Raw genomic sequence first — 14,252 nt, forward strand, 5'->3', positions numbered from 1 at the left:
GTAGGACAGTGCGCTGCTATGGCAGCAGGATTCTTGGCAGATCATTATTAAACCTTGGTCATATTTCACGCATCGCATCACTGGAGCATTCATAAAAGAGTGTATTTTCTTTTGATACTGGGTGTATAACATTTGTATCAGACGCAGAATATAAATTATACAGCCCGCATTACTCCTGAAGTACAATAAAGCTCAAGTAATGTCAATCACCGCGATTCATACATGTTCTTTTCCCCATTCAAAAGTTCCCATTGCTCCAAATACCAGTGGTTCTCCCATGCGATAGTGCTACAAGGTAATCAAGCTCTTTTAGTAGTACTGCGTCAGTCTTCTCACCCACCTGACTGGTATGACCAAGAGACTGTACAGCATCCAGCTGCAATCTCTTTGCCTCACCCGTCCGATTCTGCGTTTTCAGAATGGTCGAAAGTCGGAGTTGAACTCGTCCAATATCCGCTTGCCGCCAGTCCCGATCGGCCTCTCTTCTAGTCAGGATATCTCTGAAGCTCTCCCTGGAGGCGAGCTGTGTCAGCGAGCAGACAAGGAATATGAACATATTTCTACTTACTCGGCTTCCTCTAGCATTCCCAACTGCTGTTGGCACACTCCAAGACAGTATCTACTGGCTAGAGTCGTATGGTGGTCGTCGCCGAGTGTGCTGGAGCGTTTCTCAAAAGCTTCCTTATGAAGGTCGTGCGCCTGGCGTACATCTCCGATCACGTATAGCGCTTGGGCGACGCGAAACTTTGCGGGAGTCGTGACGGGATTCTCGTCCCCGGCTTGTGCAACGATCTGGTCGAGTGCCCACCTCCCAAGCTCGCGAGTTTCCGTCACCATGTGCCTGGCACTGTAAACATACAGCCGAAAGGTTGAGGCATGTGCCTTGCGGATGATGTTATTCAACCTTGTGTATATCTCAATGCTCTCTGCAAAGAGTGGCGCGGCCTCATCTATCCTATCTGCCCAACACAGACAGCAGGCGTGATCCGTGACTGCTCGCGCATAGTTGACAATCTGCGTTTCAGTCATATCCTCCTCCTTGGGGACCGCGGCTTTCTCCCACCTGCGAATCTCTACAACTTGAGATGACAAGTCGATTGCTGTTTGCATACCCTCGGGCCCCCATCCAAGGATGTAGTTGTGACTCTGGGATAGAATGTCGGCAAGCATGCTTCGGGCCTTCTCCGGGGAACTCTCCGTTAAGTCTCTGCAGATTGCTTCACCCGTGGAGAGGAACGGTTCTCCAAGATGAGGATTTTCCTGTGCAAACGTGTAGTAGGCAATATCTACGAAAATTGAAGTAAGCTCAAATGTGCCCTGTGGCTGCGATTCCGATTGCTTGAAGATATCATGGAATGCTGTGACCTGGGGTAGGCTAGCTGCGAACTGCGAGTATTGCGTTTCATCGCTTCGTTTTATCGTGTTGAAAACAGGTACAGCATTGCGCAAAATTTTCGTCACTTGTGAGAACCGTCTGTCACGCATGTCAATATCGTCGTCAAGGCGATGTAGAATGCAACGCTGTAGCGCTCTGTGAGTGCGCAGGAAATCGCCATCGGCTAGTGCATATCTTTCAACTAAGTGACGTTCATAGAGCAACTCGACAGCACTGTTGAACCTAATCAATTATCATTAATAGAACAGATACGTCCGCAAGGAGGGTGACTCTACCTATTTGTTGACCAAGGCTGCCATTTCGTATCACTTGCGTCTAGTGTAGCAACATCGCCGGAATCCCCCAGGAACAAGCTTGTAGGCACCTGGTCTGGGTCAAGCAGTGCGAGCAAATCCAGAAGTTCCCGGGCGTCAGGTGTCAGCCTTTGCAAGGCAAGATCCCAAACCGTGTCGAGAGTAAGCTGATATGATCTTGTATCAGAAGAAATTCCCGCATTGGAATTCCTCCAAATTTGACTGGAATGCATTCGTTGATCAAGCGATCGGTTGATGTCTCGGATCGGGCATTGCGTTCTGGCAACGTAACCTACGAAATGGACAATAGCTAAGGGTAGGCCGCCAAGAGAACGAGACAGTTGCTCAGCATCTTTCTGCTCAGAATCACCTCGACCCAAATATCTCTGAATCAGTTTCTTACCCTGCGATGGGAGCAGGGGCGTCAATGCAATGCTGTTGTTTGTCATATGCCCAACCAATGGATTTTGTGATGTGATAATGATGGCGCCCTGACCTCCAGCTGGCCAAAAGTCCTGCAGCGTTGAAGCCTGCACGCAATTGTCGAAAATGAGAAGCCATTTTGATTCTGCATTTCTAGGAGTTGGCGGCAGATAGACACTGTGGGGGAGGGTTCGTGTCTTACCTGTGGACTGTAACCATTCTCTCACCATCTCAACTTTCTTCGTCATCGGCAAGCTTCCCGTCCGTCTGTTCTGAGAAATTGGCAGCTTTTCAAGGACTCGTTGGAATGCCTCCTGCAGTAGACCATGGTTTTCAGACGGAAGCCAGAATATGTGCGAGTAATCACGCCGGAATCTGTACGTATATTCCAGTGCGGTTTCCGTTTTTCCCAGGCCACCAAGACCGTGAATTAGACATGATCGAGTTGACTTCACCAAGTCTGGTTCTTGATCCTCGTCTGCTTCACCCTGGTCCGGGGCCCCCTGGTTTTGTTGTTCGTATCTGGATTCGAGGCACGTCCGCAGCTGTGCCAAGGTTTCGTCTCTTCCAGTAAACTTCGGGTTTTGTGGCACGGTGATGTTTGTGATGGGATTGCCGGCAGACAAGCCAGCGTTTTGGAGGGCTTTCATAATGTCCTTATGATGCTCAGATTCCTCCTTGGTCCTGGCCAAGTTGACTTCTTTATCGAAGTCTTGTGTCATTCCCCGCAGTTCACCGCATTTGCGGGTAAACGTTGAATTGAAGGATGACCACTCGATCAACATTAACGCATCTGAAAAGTCACTGATTAGCCTTTTCTGTTGGGGAATGTTACACTCGTGTTATGCCATCCTATCCCAGAAAAAGCATCTGATAGCAGTAATGGGCCACGGCAGACGGGACGGGACGGAACGCACAGCACTTATCAGCTTCGAGACAATCTGCGGTCATCAGGCATATATCTATAAATGTTGCATAGACGGCTCGTAGTGCGTCATGCAGGCGAGGCGTGTGCAGTATTTGTGCATATTCATGTATACGGGGTAAATCGTCGGCAAGCTCGCGGAACATTCGTCTCATTTCTTCCCAAAAGTTGGCAAAGCGGAGTACGGACTGTAATCAGAGTTCATCAGCTTTGTTTCTATTCCCCGCGCCTTTTTGGTTTCGTCTTGGTGCTATTTGAAATCACGAACCTGGAAGATGAGACAGAGACTGCCCCAGACCAATGCCGCTGACCTTTCTGTTTGTGCCAAGGTCGTAACGGCCGCAATGAAGGGTTCCACGCTGGCAAACATGTCCCGTACATGGCGCATTCTCTTTGCGACACCATGCTGGTTGTACTTCGCCGTAAGAACCTGCAGAAAGTTCTCAGCTGTTACTGGATCTTGTCCGCCCTGGTCGGCATTTCCATTTTCCAGTCCAAGCAGAATGCCATGCTTCTTGTGGTCTTTGGCTCGCAGCTTGAGCTCTGCTCGCTTCTGATCGAGAACTCGCCGCCAGGCATCATGCTGGTAATCCGAGCCTTCATCGACGTTGAGATCGCGCGACCCCGAGGAGGATGCATTGTCACTGCCCTTAGGCCGAATGCCTAGCTCATGGGTTGACGGGATACCGTGATCAGACGATGTTCGATGCCCCAGTCTTAGACAGCAGCAGAGTCCTAAAGGCATCACAACTTGGGGTCATATCCCCATCGAGAAGATAAACTACTTGTTCTCATGAAAGAAACAAAGACAAATTTCTTTCTCCTTCCGATGCTCTTCAGGCTTTGTGAAATTGACCTCGCTCTTGTCAACCCCACTCAATCAGCAGGGAGCTACCACGGCATCAAACGATTGGGGCGGCATCTATTCGTCCATACATAACTCAGGAATAATACCCCGCCTCCACTGCCGGAATGAAAGTGCAAAAACGAGCTGGCCTATGGGGATGAAAGTGCAAAAAGAAAAAGAAAAAAACTGGGATCAAAGTGCAAAATTGGTTATTTTTCGACGGTGGCAAATATCACGCAGCACACCCGGAAACCTGCATATTCACCATTCATGCCGGGCGAAAAGCTACGTACAACGGCTCGAACAAATCACAAGCGATGACACGCGGCCATATGAACAATAAATGCAAGCCTTCACAATCCTAGAGGCCAAAAGCCATACGGCGAAACGAGCTAATAAACCCTGATCCAGGTATTGCAAATGTAACACACCTCGGCCAGTAACGGCCTCATGATGGATAAGATCGTAAGGCTCCGTCCCTCCCCCAACCAAGCGTGTATCATTACCCCGCACTGATGATGATAATTCAGATCCTGAGCTGCAACCAGGCTGCCCCTATACTGGCCTTATGCGGTCAAGGCCTCGACACAACATCAGTAATTCAATCAACACCAGTCGTCGAGGTCAGCTCAACAACTTACGATTCAACTCAAGCGGCAAGAGTGCCATGGTCATAGTACACTCTGACAGCTTCTTCGGGGACATGGATGACGTCTTCGCCATTAGCAAAGTCCGCATCATCCTTCACCTGGTTTTGCTCCTTCCACGGCTGTGAGCGAGTTTCTTCGACAAGTGTCTGCTGCGCCCAGGCTGGTAATTTGGCAGGCGTCTTTGCGTCTGTTGGCTGTTCAGGGATGGGGCCACGATTCTCATTGTGTTGCGTCATATTTGCGACTTGTTCCTTTGGTTTTTTTTTGTCTTGAAGAGTCGAGCCTGAATAGTTTGGTGCGAAGAGTAATGAGAATGGGGTGCGAGCCTCATGGAGGGGAGACAAGACAGTAAAAAGAAAAGAGGGCTTGCGAGGACCCTATTTATGCTCGGTTGCGCCCCGAGCGTAAGGCTTTGCTAGACGAGACTCTCGACCTCTGATCAAAGATACACACCTACGAGCTGTGGTATGCTCAACATAATGTGCCTCGATATCACCCTAGGAGAAACTCCGCCTGCTTCGCCGTAGATTGATCCTCGGCAATGCGAAATCCTGGTAGCGCGGTCGAAATCGCCTCACTTTGCGAGGAGATGCCTTTCCCGGCCATTCGCTTATGGATTCTCCTGGTCATATGGTATATTGCCTAGATTCTGATGTAACGTTAGTTCACCTGACTCCAAGAATATAGAAGCATGGAGGAGTCCTTCGAGTTGATTAGCAAGTATCCAATTTGAATCACGGACGGATTTCGTTCAATAGTAGTCGCATAAGCCAAAATATCCTGCCCCATCTGAACAAGGCTTTCAGTCAAGCCCTGTAATATCTCTACATTTGCCCCTCGGCAGGTCTCAGTCATGGCTTCTGGTACCGTCAATGCAAAAATTGAGTATCTCCAAAGACTCCCGCTCTATCAGCGAGAGAAGCCCTTTACAGTGAGTATCTAAATGCCATTCCTTTTCCCCTCTGTTTTCTTCCAGACGAGTCAAAAGAGGTTGAAACTCCTTCCTCCTGGTTGTTCGAAAGCCAAGGCATCAATCAGCTGAAAGATACCCTCCACGGACTACCGGCGAGAAGCCATGACTGATTATTGGCCATGGATAAGATATATTATCCTGTCCAGAAGAGCTCCGCTGATCCACGTACCACGAATCTGGAATTTGAGGTCCAGGAACAAACGTTCCTAGACATGCGCGAGAGCTTAAACTCGTTTTCACTTGATATTCATGGGTTCGAGAGTCGTCTGTGGCCTACTCAGATGGACACATCCGACTTTCAGGATCGTGAAAAGGTTGAATCGTGCTATTTCGACGAGGCCAGGGAGATTCTCAAGACCATAGATGAGGGTTATGACAACGTCTATTTCTTTGATTGGCGAGTATGTCATGACAACAACCCACGAATCCTTGTTACCCCGTAATAGACTTTTGGCTTACTGTAACAGTTACGCGATGCTTCAGCTCCAAGGAATCGGAGTCGCCTCGACATGAATGATCTCACGACCTGGCTGCTACCTTCGCAGAACGTACATATCGGTACGTTACAGATTTGCACGTGTTTCTTTCCGGGCAAGAAGAAACATAGTTCAAAAAGTAGCGGGTTTTACAGATAGCTGACAAGCAGATAGATCAAAGTGCAGCCAGTGTCCTCAAACGAGTTCAACTTCATCTGCCTGATGACGCAGAAAATCTTCTGCAAGGCAGGGTTCGAGTGATCAAGTATGTGCTACTGCATGTTACAGACCAGGAGTACGTTTAGAAAGATCGATAACTAACTTGATCTCGATTAGCATCTGGCGCCCTATCCGAGGACCTGTAGAAGATTACCCGCTCGCTCTTTGCGATGGCACCTCCGTGTCTGATGTTGACCTGATTGCCTGCGACCACGTCCGGAGGAATTTTAAAGGAGAAACCATCTACCCGTACTACAGCCCGAACCAAAAATGGTATTATTTGAGTAAGCAGGAAAAAGACGAAGTATTGTTGATTAAAATGTTTGACTCGGATCCATCTGTCAAGGCATCCAGTACGTATATTGCCTCTCACGCAATAGTTACAGTGACTTTTGCTGACTTTGAGGAGAATCACCTCATGCATCTTTTCACCATCCACGCTGCCCATCCGATGCACTTCCGCGAATGAGCATTGAGCTTCGCGCATTGGTTTTCAACAAGCCCAAGAATGCATAAAGCGCCAGAACTCGCCACTATGCACAATGTTTCCTTTTCGTGTACGGTGTTCGCATGGAGGCTGTTATGCCAGAAACAGAGGGCTAGTTCAAGTAGTTTCTGCTCTTCTTTTTGTCCATTTGACCAAATCTTGCTATCAATGGTACAAGTTCATACGTACATTAAATTAATTTCTGTTTGCATTCAGGGCGATGAAGTAGCCCGATAAGATCATTTGATTGAAGTTCTCGCACTAGAAATTATGCGAGTGTGATTACTGCCTTGTCCATTAACATTTGGTGCAAAGACAAGATGAATGAATGACCAATCATAAAAGAAAATAAGAAGCGAACAGCTAGCCGACCAGATTAGGAAGGAGTCAAAGCATGATCATAATCGCTCCCAGGCAACATGCATGTTTAGAGCGGTAGTTTTGCACTTTGATAAATTGCGGTAAAAGGAAAAATGCGTGTCTCAGGAGCCTTTAGGCCTTGGTATATGCATGTTAGCAGACAAATGCGTGTGCTTTGTGTGGCTGATGTCCGTGGTTGAATGTAACACACCACACGACCCCTCACCATTGCATTGGATTTCTGACCTCCACTTCAGCCTAACTGGATTCTAAGCTCTCCTTGAATGTTCAAACTTCCCCACGAAATTTGCGAAGAGAGATGGCGGCTTGCGTGAGTGACACGCATAAATTTGCGCCGGGTTACGACCGTGCAGTTCGAAACGACCAGAACAACCGACCTCTGGTGATCCAGACCAAACGTGCTTTTATGAGGTCTTTCATCTTGATACTATCTTTATTGGTGTCGCTCGCCGTGTACAAATTGGCTTTATCATCGAGATACAAGCGATTGTGGCTGGGCTCGTATGAGTTGCCGGCCGATGACGACGACATAGTCAAATTGAGAACATACAAGATTCTCAGTGATACCCCTCTGATAGGCAGGTCGTTCCACTCATGCCGTCCTATGGCATGGGAAGAGCTAACTAGTGACCAGACGGCCACAATGATCTCAGCTACTACCTGAGATGGCTGGTGAGAGATCGCATCAACAGTTCAAATTTCACGACGCCTTTCGAAAACGGACAGCTAGATGGCCACACTGACCTGGTCAAGCTACGTCAAGGTCGAGTAGGCGGCATATTCTGGGGCATATTCACTGACTGCCCTACAAACGACTATGACGCCGAATATCTCGCCAAGAGTATGTTGCTTGCTAGTCGCTAGGTACACAACTTTTTTGGCCATGTGCTGATAGAATATGAAAAGTGTCTACGAACACCCAAGCAGCTGTAGATGTGCTCAAACGGATCGAAGGAAAGTACCCACACAACTTTGAGACGGCGTCGGCGAGCCATGACGTCGGCTCAATCTTCAAATCTGGTCGCATTGCCACAGCATTCGGCCTAGAGGGCCTGCACATGATTAATAACTCGACGGCGAAACTACGAGAATTCTATCATTCAGGAGTGCGCTATGCCACCCTGGCCCACAACTGCCACAACGCCTATGCAGACGCTGCCATAGTTCGACTACCCGGAAGCGACCATAATTCACCGGCTCCACCAAAATGGTCCGGTCTCAGCCCGGCTGGCGAGAAGATTGTCGTTGAGATGAACCGCCTCGGCATCATGGTTGACCTGAGCCATGCCTCCGCTGCTACAGCACAACAGGTACTCGAAAGATCCACCGCTCCGTCGGTCCGCAGACTCATTCCAAAGCAAACGAGTGGGTGGGATGGACGGCTTGCGCCCCCAATAATGAGCCATAGCAACGCCTTTGCGCTATGTCCACATCCACGCAACGCTCCCGACGATGTCCTACAGCTTATTCGTGCCCGAAAAGGCATCGTCATGGTGACCTTTGTCCCAGAGTTTGTCAGCTGCTATTGGCCGGACGGAACGCCTGTCCCTGACAAGGTCCCACAGCTCTATCCGCCCAACGCCACGATGCAACATGTTGTTCGCCATGTCAGGTATATTGGTGACCTGATAGGCTATGACCACGTCGGCATTGGGAGCGATTTTGGTGGTATGCCGGCGGCGGTCGAAGGACTGGACGACGTGTCCCGCTTTCCCGATTTAGTGACCGAGATGATCAAGCAGGGCATCTCCGACGACGACATTTCGAAAATCATTGGGAGAAATATACTGCGCGTCTGGGAATCTGCCGAATTTGTGTCAGAAAAGATGCAGGCAGCTGGCGTTGAACCTATTGAGGATGACCTCCCGGTGCAAGATTGGCCTTGGAACAATTAATGCATCCATAGCTCCGCATGATCTTCTAGTCACAATATATATATATATATATTAGACTCTGGCGTAGAGTCAGTATGTGTAGTCCTGATTCAGAAGAAAATGCCGCGCGAGGTGTTTTTCATTTCTAGACCCTTACTTCGCTGTACATTGGAATCTAGTTGGTGCGCGGGCATTAGACGGTCGGTCTATACGTGGAACGAGGTGTCAAAAGTATCCAATGAAAAACTAACAACGACGTCGGTGAGGCAGAAACACCAAGTCTAAAAGAAGCTACTCTACCCTATTAGTGTCTATCCTGTATCATTTTCGGGGTTTAGCAATATATCACCTATTCTCGTTTCAACTTGTATTTATAGTAGCGTTTCCGCAACCCCACAGTAGCGTAGCAGAAGAGCTCATGCTTGCCTTGTTGCATCCGATGCGTTTTGTGTGTGGGGTGGGGCGCGGGGTAAAGAGTCTAGTGTACCTAGGCGTTTTGTAAACGTGAGGGAATCCTGCGGTTCTAACGGGCACTAAATCTCAGGGTCTTTTAAGGTTTGCGGGCTGCTTGCTTGGGCACCAATCATACCTGTCCCTCTAAATGGGTGTTGAATTCGATTGCGTAGACCCAGTAGGTGCCTGCCTACCTAGATACCTAGGTATCTAGTAGGCGGGAGAGGTGTTATCTGTCTTGCAAAACCCAGGCAGGCACTGGCGCGTACAAAGAACTGCCACCGCGAGCACAGTTCAACGACTCTCATACTTATATCGCGACATCGCACTTCCCGTAATGAGATCTAGTCATTGATCTTATCAAAGTGAACCTTGACAACAACGCTTTCCTCACAAAATACTTGGCTTTTAAAAGTCTTCACTACCACCAAGATGGCAGGCAAGACATGGAAAATGCTTGGTAAGAAATTCATGCCCACCGTGGGCCACTTAACTTTTGAGTAGAAACTCATCGCAAACGGCAGAGAACCACCCCGACGTAATGAACCAGCTGGCAAAAACGTTGGGTTTATCGTCCGAGCTCGAGTTCTACGACGTATATTCTCTAGATGAACCCGAACTACTCGCACATATCCCACGACCAGTCCTGGCTCTGCTGGTCATCATTCCACTTACACCGTCTTGGGACCGAAGCCGCAAGGCCGAGGACGCTGGCAAGGAGCCATACACTGGCTCCGGCCCTGACGAGCCCGTCATTTGGTTCAAGCAGACCATTGGCCACGCCTGCGGCTCCATCGGTCTGCTCCATAGCTTGATCAACGGTCCAGCCGTGGACTTTATCAAGTCGGACTCCGACCTCGCGGCGATACGAAGCCTTGCCATACCTCTGGGAATGGAAAAACGCGCCGAGATGCTATACAATAACGAGCCATTCGAGATTGCCCACAAGTCAGTCGAGCAGGCTGGCGACAGCGATGCGGATCCCACAATTGAGCGTGAGGGTGGGCATTTTGTAAGTTTTGTCAAGAGCGGTGGAAAGCTCTGGGAGCTGGAAGGCTCCAGGATGGGTCCTCTGGAGAGAGGAAGTCTCACCGATGACGAGGACGTTCTCAGTCCGCGAGCACTAGACATGGGCATCAAGAGGATCATCAAGTTGAATGCAGATGATGGAGGAGAGGAACTTCTGTTCAGCTGCATTGCGTTGGCTCGCAGGTCTTGAGCGTTGATTGGGAATGGGTACACCTGCGTTGCGGGAATATCATGCTGTATTGAAGCATTGATTTAGATTTGACGAGACGGTGTCTTGCTTCCCAGATTAGCACGAGAACAAAACGGACACTCAGAGTGCGAGAGAAATGGGCTGCACTAACATTACTGCGAGATTCCTAGGGAGGAGTATCGAAACTGTGCAGTCACGCAGGACAAGTAGACTATGCAAAGTGTCTGACCATGAAAGAGGTGTTACAGTACTTTACCTTACAGCCGTGCGTGTAATGGCCTTAGTTCAGAAAAACGTGGTGGATATGTAAATTGGGCGCTTCAGGTTAAGCAGCCTCTGATGCTTGCAGTTCGCGTAGATGGAAGCGCAAGTCGAGTTTATAGCTCTTCATGATGATGGCACATTTCGGGAAAATGAAAATGAGGAGAGGAAAAGACTTGAAATAATTCTAGCGAGTGATAGAAGAGACGTGCTGGAGAGCTATCTAACATACACCGAGACAAGAAATGGCAACGAACGAATCGACAGAATAACTCGAACCACCAAGAATGAGACTTGTATAAAGGCAATTCTCTCAATCTGAATGTGGTATTCGAGATATCCCAGGTGGGTGAAAAAGGAAATACAGAAATGGACTGCCACACTGGCCGCTGAGTGATGTGTTAGCCTTAGTACGCTTCAACGGGAGCTCCGTACAGCTTTCCAACTCTGACCCTGTGAAGCTCTAGGCCTGTCAAGTCCTCGTAGGCCCTAGGTCTCTCCGCCGTGATAAATTGCTTCATCGGTCCAACGTTGACCTCGCGTCTAGGCTTGATGAAGCATGCAAGGGATTGACGCTCTGGTAGGGTGCCCTTGGCCACGTCTTGCATATCGATCGGGGTAGCAACTTGGTGCAGGCCCGCTTTGAGATAGTTGTTCGTCATGTACTCGAGACTGTTGCTCACATAGACATTCACCTCGGTGGGGTGCTCGTGCACGATGGGGATGAAAGAATCGGGCTTGGAGCTGTAGCGGTCTTGCACCTCGAGACCGCCCGCATCGTCCTGGAAGAGGAGCGTGATCACTCCAAAATCCGTGTGTGGCCAAACACGACGGTACTTGCCGGTGGCGCGCTTCTCCGTGGAGATGGGAGCATAATAATTCATGCGGAGTTCGTCAATGATGGGAGATTCACAGCATCAGCTCATAAGTTCGCCCTTTGGAAGGCCGAGACCTTGCTCCAAGAGCTCCAGAACTTTCCAGCCTACAACATGGCACTTCTCCAAAAAGTCCTCCATGAATTGGCGGTAGCCCGGAATACTGGCTTCGGCCGGCCACTTGCTAGGGTACTGAGTATCATTAGCGGAGCTATGATCAAAGTGTTCCTACAAAGCCAGAGAGAAGATGTTAGTGAATAACTACCCGTTGCGGTAAAGAGTTGAAATTATGGAACTTTTCATCTTCCAAACCCTCGTTCTGGACCATATCGAGCTTAGAGGTATTCTCCGATCCAACGTAGCTCTTGGTTTCTTGGCAGCTCGCATCCATACAATTTGGAATCACGATGGCCTCATCGTGGCCACACCTTTTCCAAAAAAAAAAAAAAAACCAGAAAGAAATCATGTTGGGGAAGGAACAGCTGATTGAGCAAAATAGGTGATAAATCGAGAATTGACCCCCACGGGAATATCTGATACATGTAACATGAAAAGTAACCATACTCGCTTTACACCTTGGATTTCTGATTTCAAAATATACGGCTGCTATCAATGGCCTAGCACGGTCTGCCTCTATCCTGCATATAGCTCGGAGCTATTGTCCCATAAGCATTACTCCTAAGTGCTTTCCGCACCCAAGATTCCGCAAGAGGCAGGAAGAAAACTTGGAGGGAGCATCACAAGCGACGAGAATCACGAGTACGAAGACATTTTACGACTATACGAGACTACGTAAATGATTTAATTTGGTTACAAAACCCAGGTGTCAAGGTACCGAGCGTCTGGATGTCTATTTTGGTTCTACCTTTACCGCGTCTATTAACTACATATATCTACGATGCAATCATATTATTGCATCGAGAAACCGGTGGCACTCGGTTGCTGAAGAAGTATTGACGATATACAACATGGAAACGATGTATGCTGTGAGTTGTATTTGCATTCTGGGCCCATGCATCATTGTGGACCTGTGCAATAAGGCGCTCACAAATAGCCATATGTTGGGCAGCTGTTACCGTTAGTGAAACCTGGCTTGGTATATTACTCCACAGACCTACCGTACCTTTATTTGGAGAATACTGGCCGTGTGTTTCCAGTCTATTGACTGTGATCTAAGGCCGTACGACTTCAAAACGTTCATGAAATCCATCCCATCGGACTCGGTAAATACGCGAAGCTCGGAAAGCAGGACCTCCTCTGCCGAGTGCAGAACCTGATCTGTACAACGATGAGCTTGATCGCCGGCCCAATTTTGGCGCCCTGCACAGATTTCTATAAGAAGCTCAGACAGCCCATGCCTCTCACTCGATTCGCGGGCCCCTGACCAGATGGGGCCATCTGGTTTTGCCGTATAATAGTTGTGAATAGCTGTGTCGAAATCCTTGAACCCTGCCTCTTCTGAGCATTTTAGGAGGAATTCGATTCGCTGCTGGAGTGTTGCCGCGGCCGTGGGACGCCCGGGCCACCCTGCTGGTGACGGCCGGTGTGCGCCTCCTTTAGCAAATTCAGACCATGAGGAGCTTCTTGCTCTGGTACGGGCGCCTGCGCCACCTGAGCCCACGCTTCCGAAATGCTCCAAAAGGTCACCCTCTTCGTAATTATCCATTGGCCAGTCGCCAGATTGCTCAAAGGTTTTGCAACATTTCTGATGTCCTTCAAGTTCTGAGGGCGGGTCAGCAAGCTTGCCGTGACAAATTCGACTCTTTCGAAATCTGTATTCGATATTCTCGAAATCCTTCCACATAGATGTCATGTATAAATCATCTATTGCTTCACAAAAAAGTAGAAGGTGATTCGGATCGTCTTACCAATATTATGATTGACTTGATTTGTCACTGAAATAGATGGCTCGACGACAACTTGCTCTTCAGTTTCATTTTGCATTCGGATCTCGCTCTGGGCTTGTAGACCTTGAGATTGCGACCAGAGCGTTCCGAAGTCCTGTGAAAATTGGGCTCTCAACGTTTCCTGGGATATTATGAAGGTAGAATTATTCGACTCCTAGATCAGGCCGCTTGTTATTGTAAAGTCCCGTAAATATTGTGAAGGGAATGTTAGAATTACCTTTTGTGTAATAAACAATTGTGAGCCGATTTGTGCCTCAGAGCCTTCCTGGAGAGCTTCCGCGTTTTGCGACGGCCAGTTGACTGATTTGCCTCCTATTGCTTCTGGCGTTCCTAGAACTGTGAGCATGTTTGTTTGAGTGGCAATTTGTTGTTCCAAGTCTCGAATTCTCTGCTTTATATTCCGACCTGGTCCAAATCAGAATTTGTGGGAGCTTTCTATGGTGCTTTGGCGAGATCACTGACGATAATTCCTCTGTGCCAGTCGATTCTGTGCTCTTCTCTTCTCTGCAAAATCGCTCATCGTTCTCCAGTCGTCTTCAGGCGCTACTATAGTCGAAAGTTCACTTGGCGTCATTGTACTAGCCCGTCAGACG

The 14,252-nt window shown here is 48.7% G+C and overlaps 7 protein-coding genes across 7 annotated transcripts; 3 read left to right on the forward strand and 4 right to left on the reverse strand.

Annotated features, from left to right (window-relative positions):
* Positions 1–238: 238 nt before the first annotated feature.
* On the reverse strand, positions 239–4,770 carry PFICI_08740 (uncharacterized protein; the record flags this gene model as incomplete). Its single annotated transcript, XM_007837321.1, has 7 exons — positions 239–512; positions 569–1,618; positions 1,672–2,257; positions 2,315–2,905; positions 3,030–3,225; positions 3,306–3,753; positions 4,565–4,770. The coding sequence occupies 7 exons, from the start codon at positions 4,768–4,770 to the stop codon at positions 239–241; spliced, it is 3,351 nt and encodes a 1,116-aa protein (XP_007835512.1).
* Positions 4,771–5,626: 856 nt separating this feature from the next.
* PFICI_08741 (uncharacterized protein) lies at positions 5,627–6,671 on the forward strand (the record flags this gene model as incomplete). Its single annotated transcript, XM_007837322.1, has 5 exons — positions 5,627–5,908; positions 5,975–6,065; positions 6,158–6,248; positions 6,320–6,555; positions 6,589–6,671. The coding sequence occupies 5 exons, from the start codon at positions 5,627–5,629 to the stop codon at positions 6,669–6,671; spliced, it is 783 nt and encodes a 260-aa protein (XP_007835513.1).
* A 697-nt stretch (positions 6,672–7,368) lies between these two features.
* Positions 7,369–8,965, forward strand: PFICI_08742 (uncharacterized protein; the record flags this gene model as incomplete). The annotated part of the gene is made up of 3 exons (XM_007837323.1): positions 7,369–7,630; positions 7,705–7,911; positions 7,977–8,965. 3 exons carry the CDS (start codon positions 7,369–7,371, stop codon positions 8,963–8,965), a joined length of 1,458 nt encoding a protein of 485 aa, XP_007835514.1.
* Positions 8,966–9,938: 973 nt separating this feature from the next.
* PFICI_08743 (uncharacterized protein) lies at positions 9,939–10,616 on the forward strand (the record flags this gene model as incomplete). Its single annotated transcript, XM_007837324.1, has 1 exon — positions 9,939–10,616. One exon carries the CDS (start codon positions 9,939–9,941, stop codon positions 10,614–10,616), a length of 678 nt encoding a protein of 225 aa, XP_007835515.1.
* A 668-nt stretch (positions 10,617–11,284) lies between these two features.
* On the reverse strand, positions 11,285–11,761 carry PFICI_08744 (uncharacterized protein; the record flags this gene model as incomplete). The annotated part of the gene is made up of 1 exon (XM_007837325.1): positions 11,285–11,761. One exon carries the CDS (start codon positions 11,759–11,761, stop codon positions 11,285–11,287), a length of 477 nt encoding a protein of 158 aa, XP_007835516.1.
* Positions 11,762–12,866: 1,105 nt separating this feature from the next.
* Positions 12,867–13,565, reverse strand: PFICI_08745 (uncharacterized protein; the record flags this gene model as incomplete). Its single annotated transcript, XM_007837326.1, has 1 exon — positions 12,867–13,565. One exon carries the CDS (start codon positions 13,563–13,565, stop codon positions 12,867–12,869), a length of 699 nt encoding a protein of 232 aa, XP_007835517.1.
* Positions 13,566–13,576: 11 nt separating this feature from the next.
* PFICI_08746 (uncharacterized protein) lies at positions 13,577–14,005 on the reverse strand (the record flags this gene model as incomplete). The annotated part of the gene is made up of 2 exons (XM_007837327.1): positions 13,577–13,753; positions 13,877–14,005. 2 exons carry the CDS (start codon positions 14,003–14,005, stop codon positions 13,577–13,579), a joined length of 306 nt encoding a protein of 101 aa, XP_007835518.1.
* Positions 14,006–14,252: the final 247 nt, after the last annotated feature.

The sequence above is a fragment of the Pestalotiopsis fici genome (assembly GCF_000516985.1).
Source record: "Pestalotiopsis fici W106-1 unplaced genomic scaffold PFICI_Scf_6, whole genome shotgun sequence".
NCBI lineage: Eukaryota > Fungi > Ascomycota > Sordariomycetes > Amphisphaeriales > Sporocadaceae > Pestalotiopsis > Pestalotiopsis fici.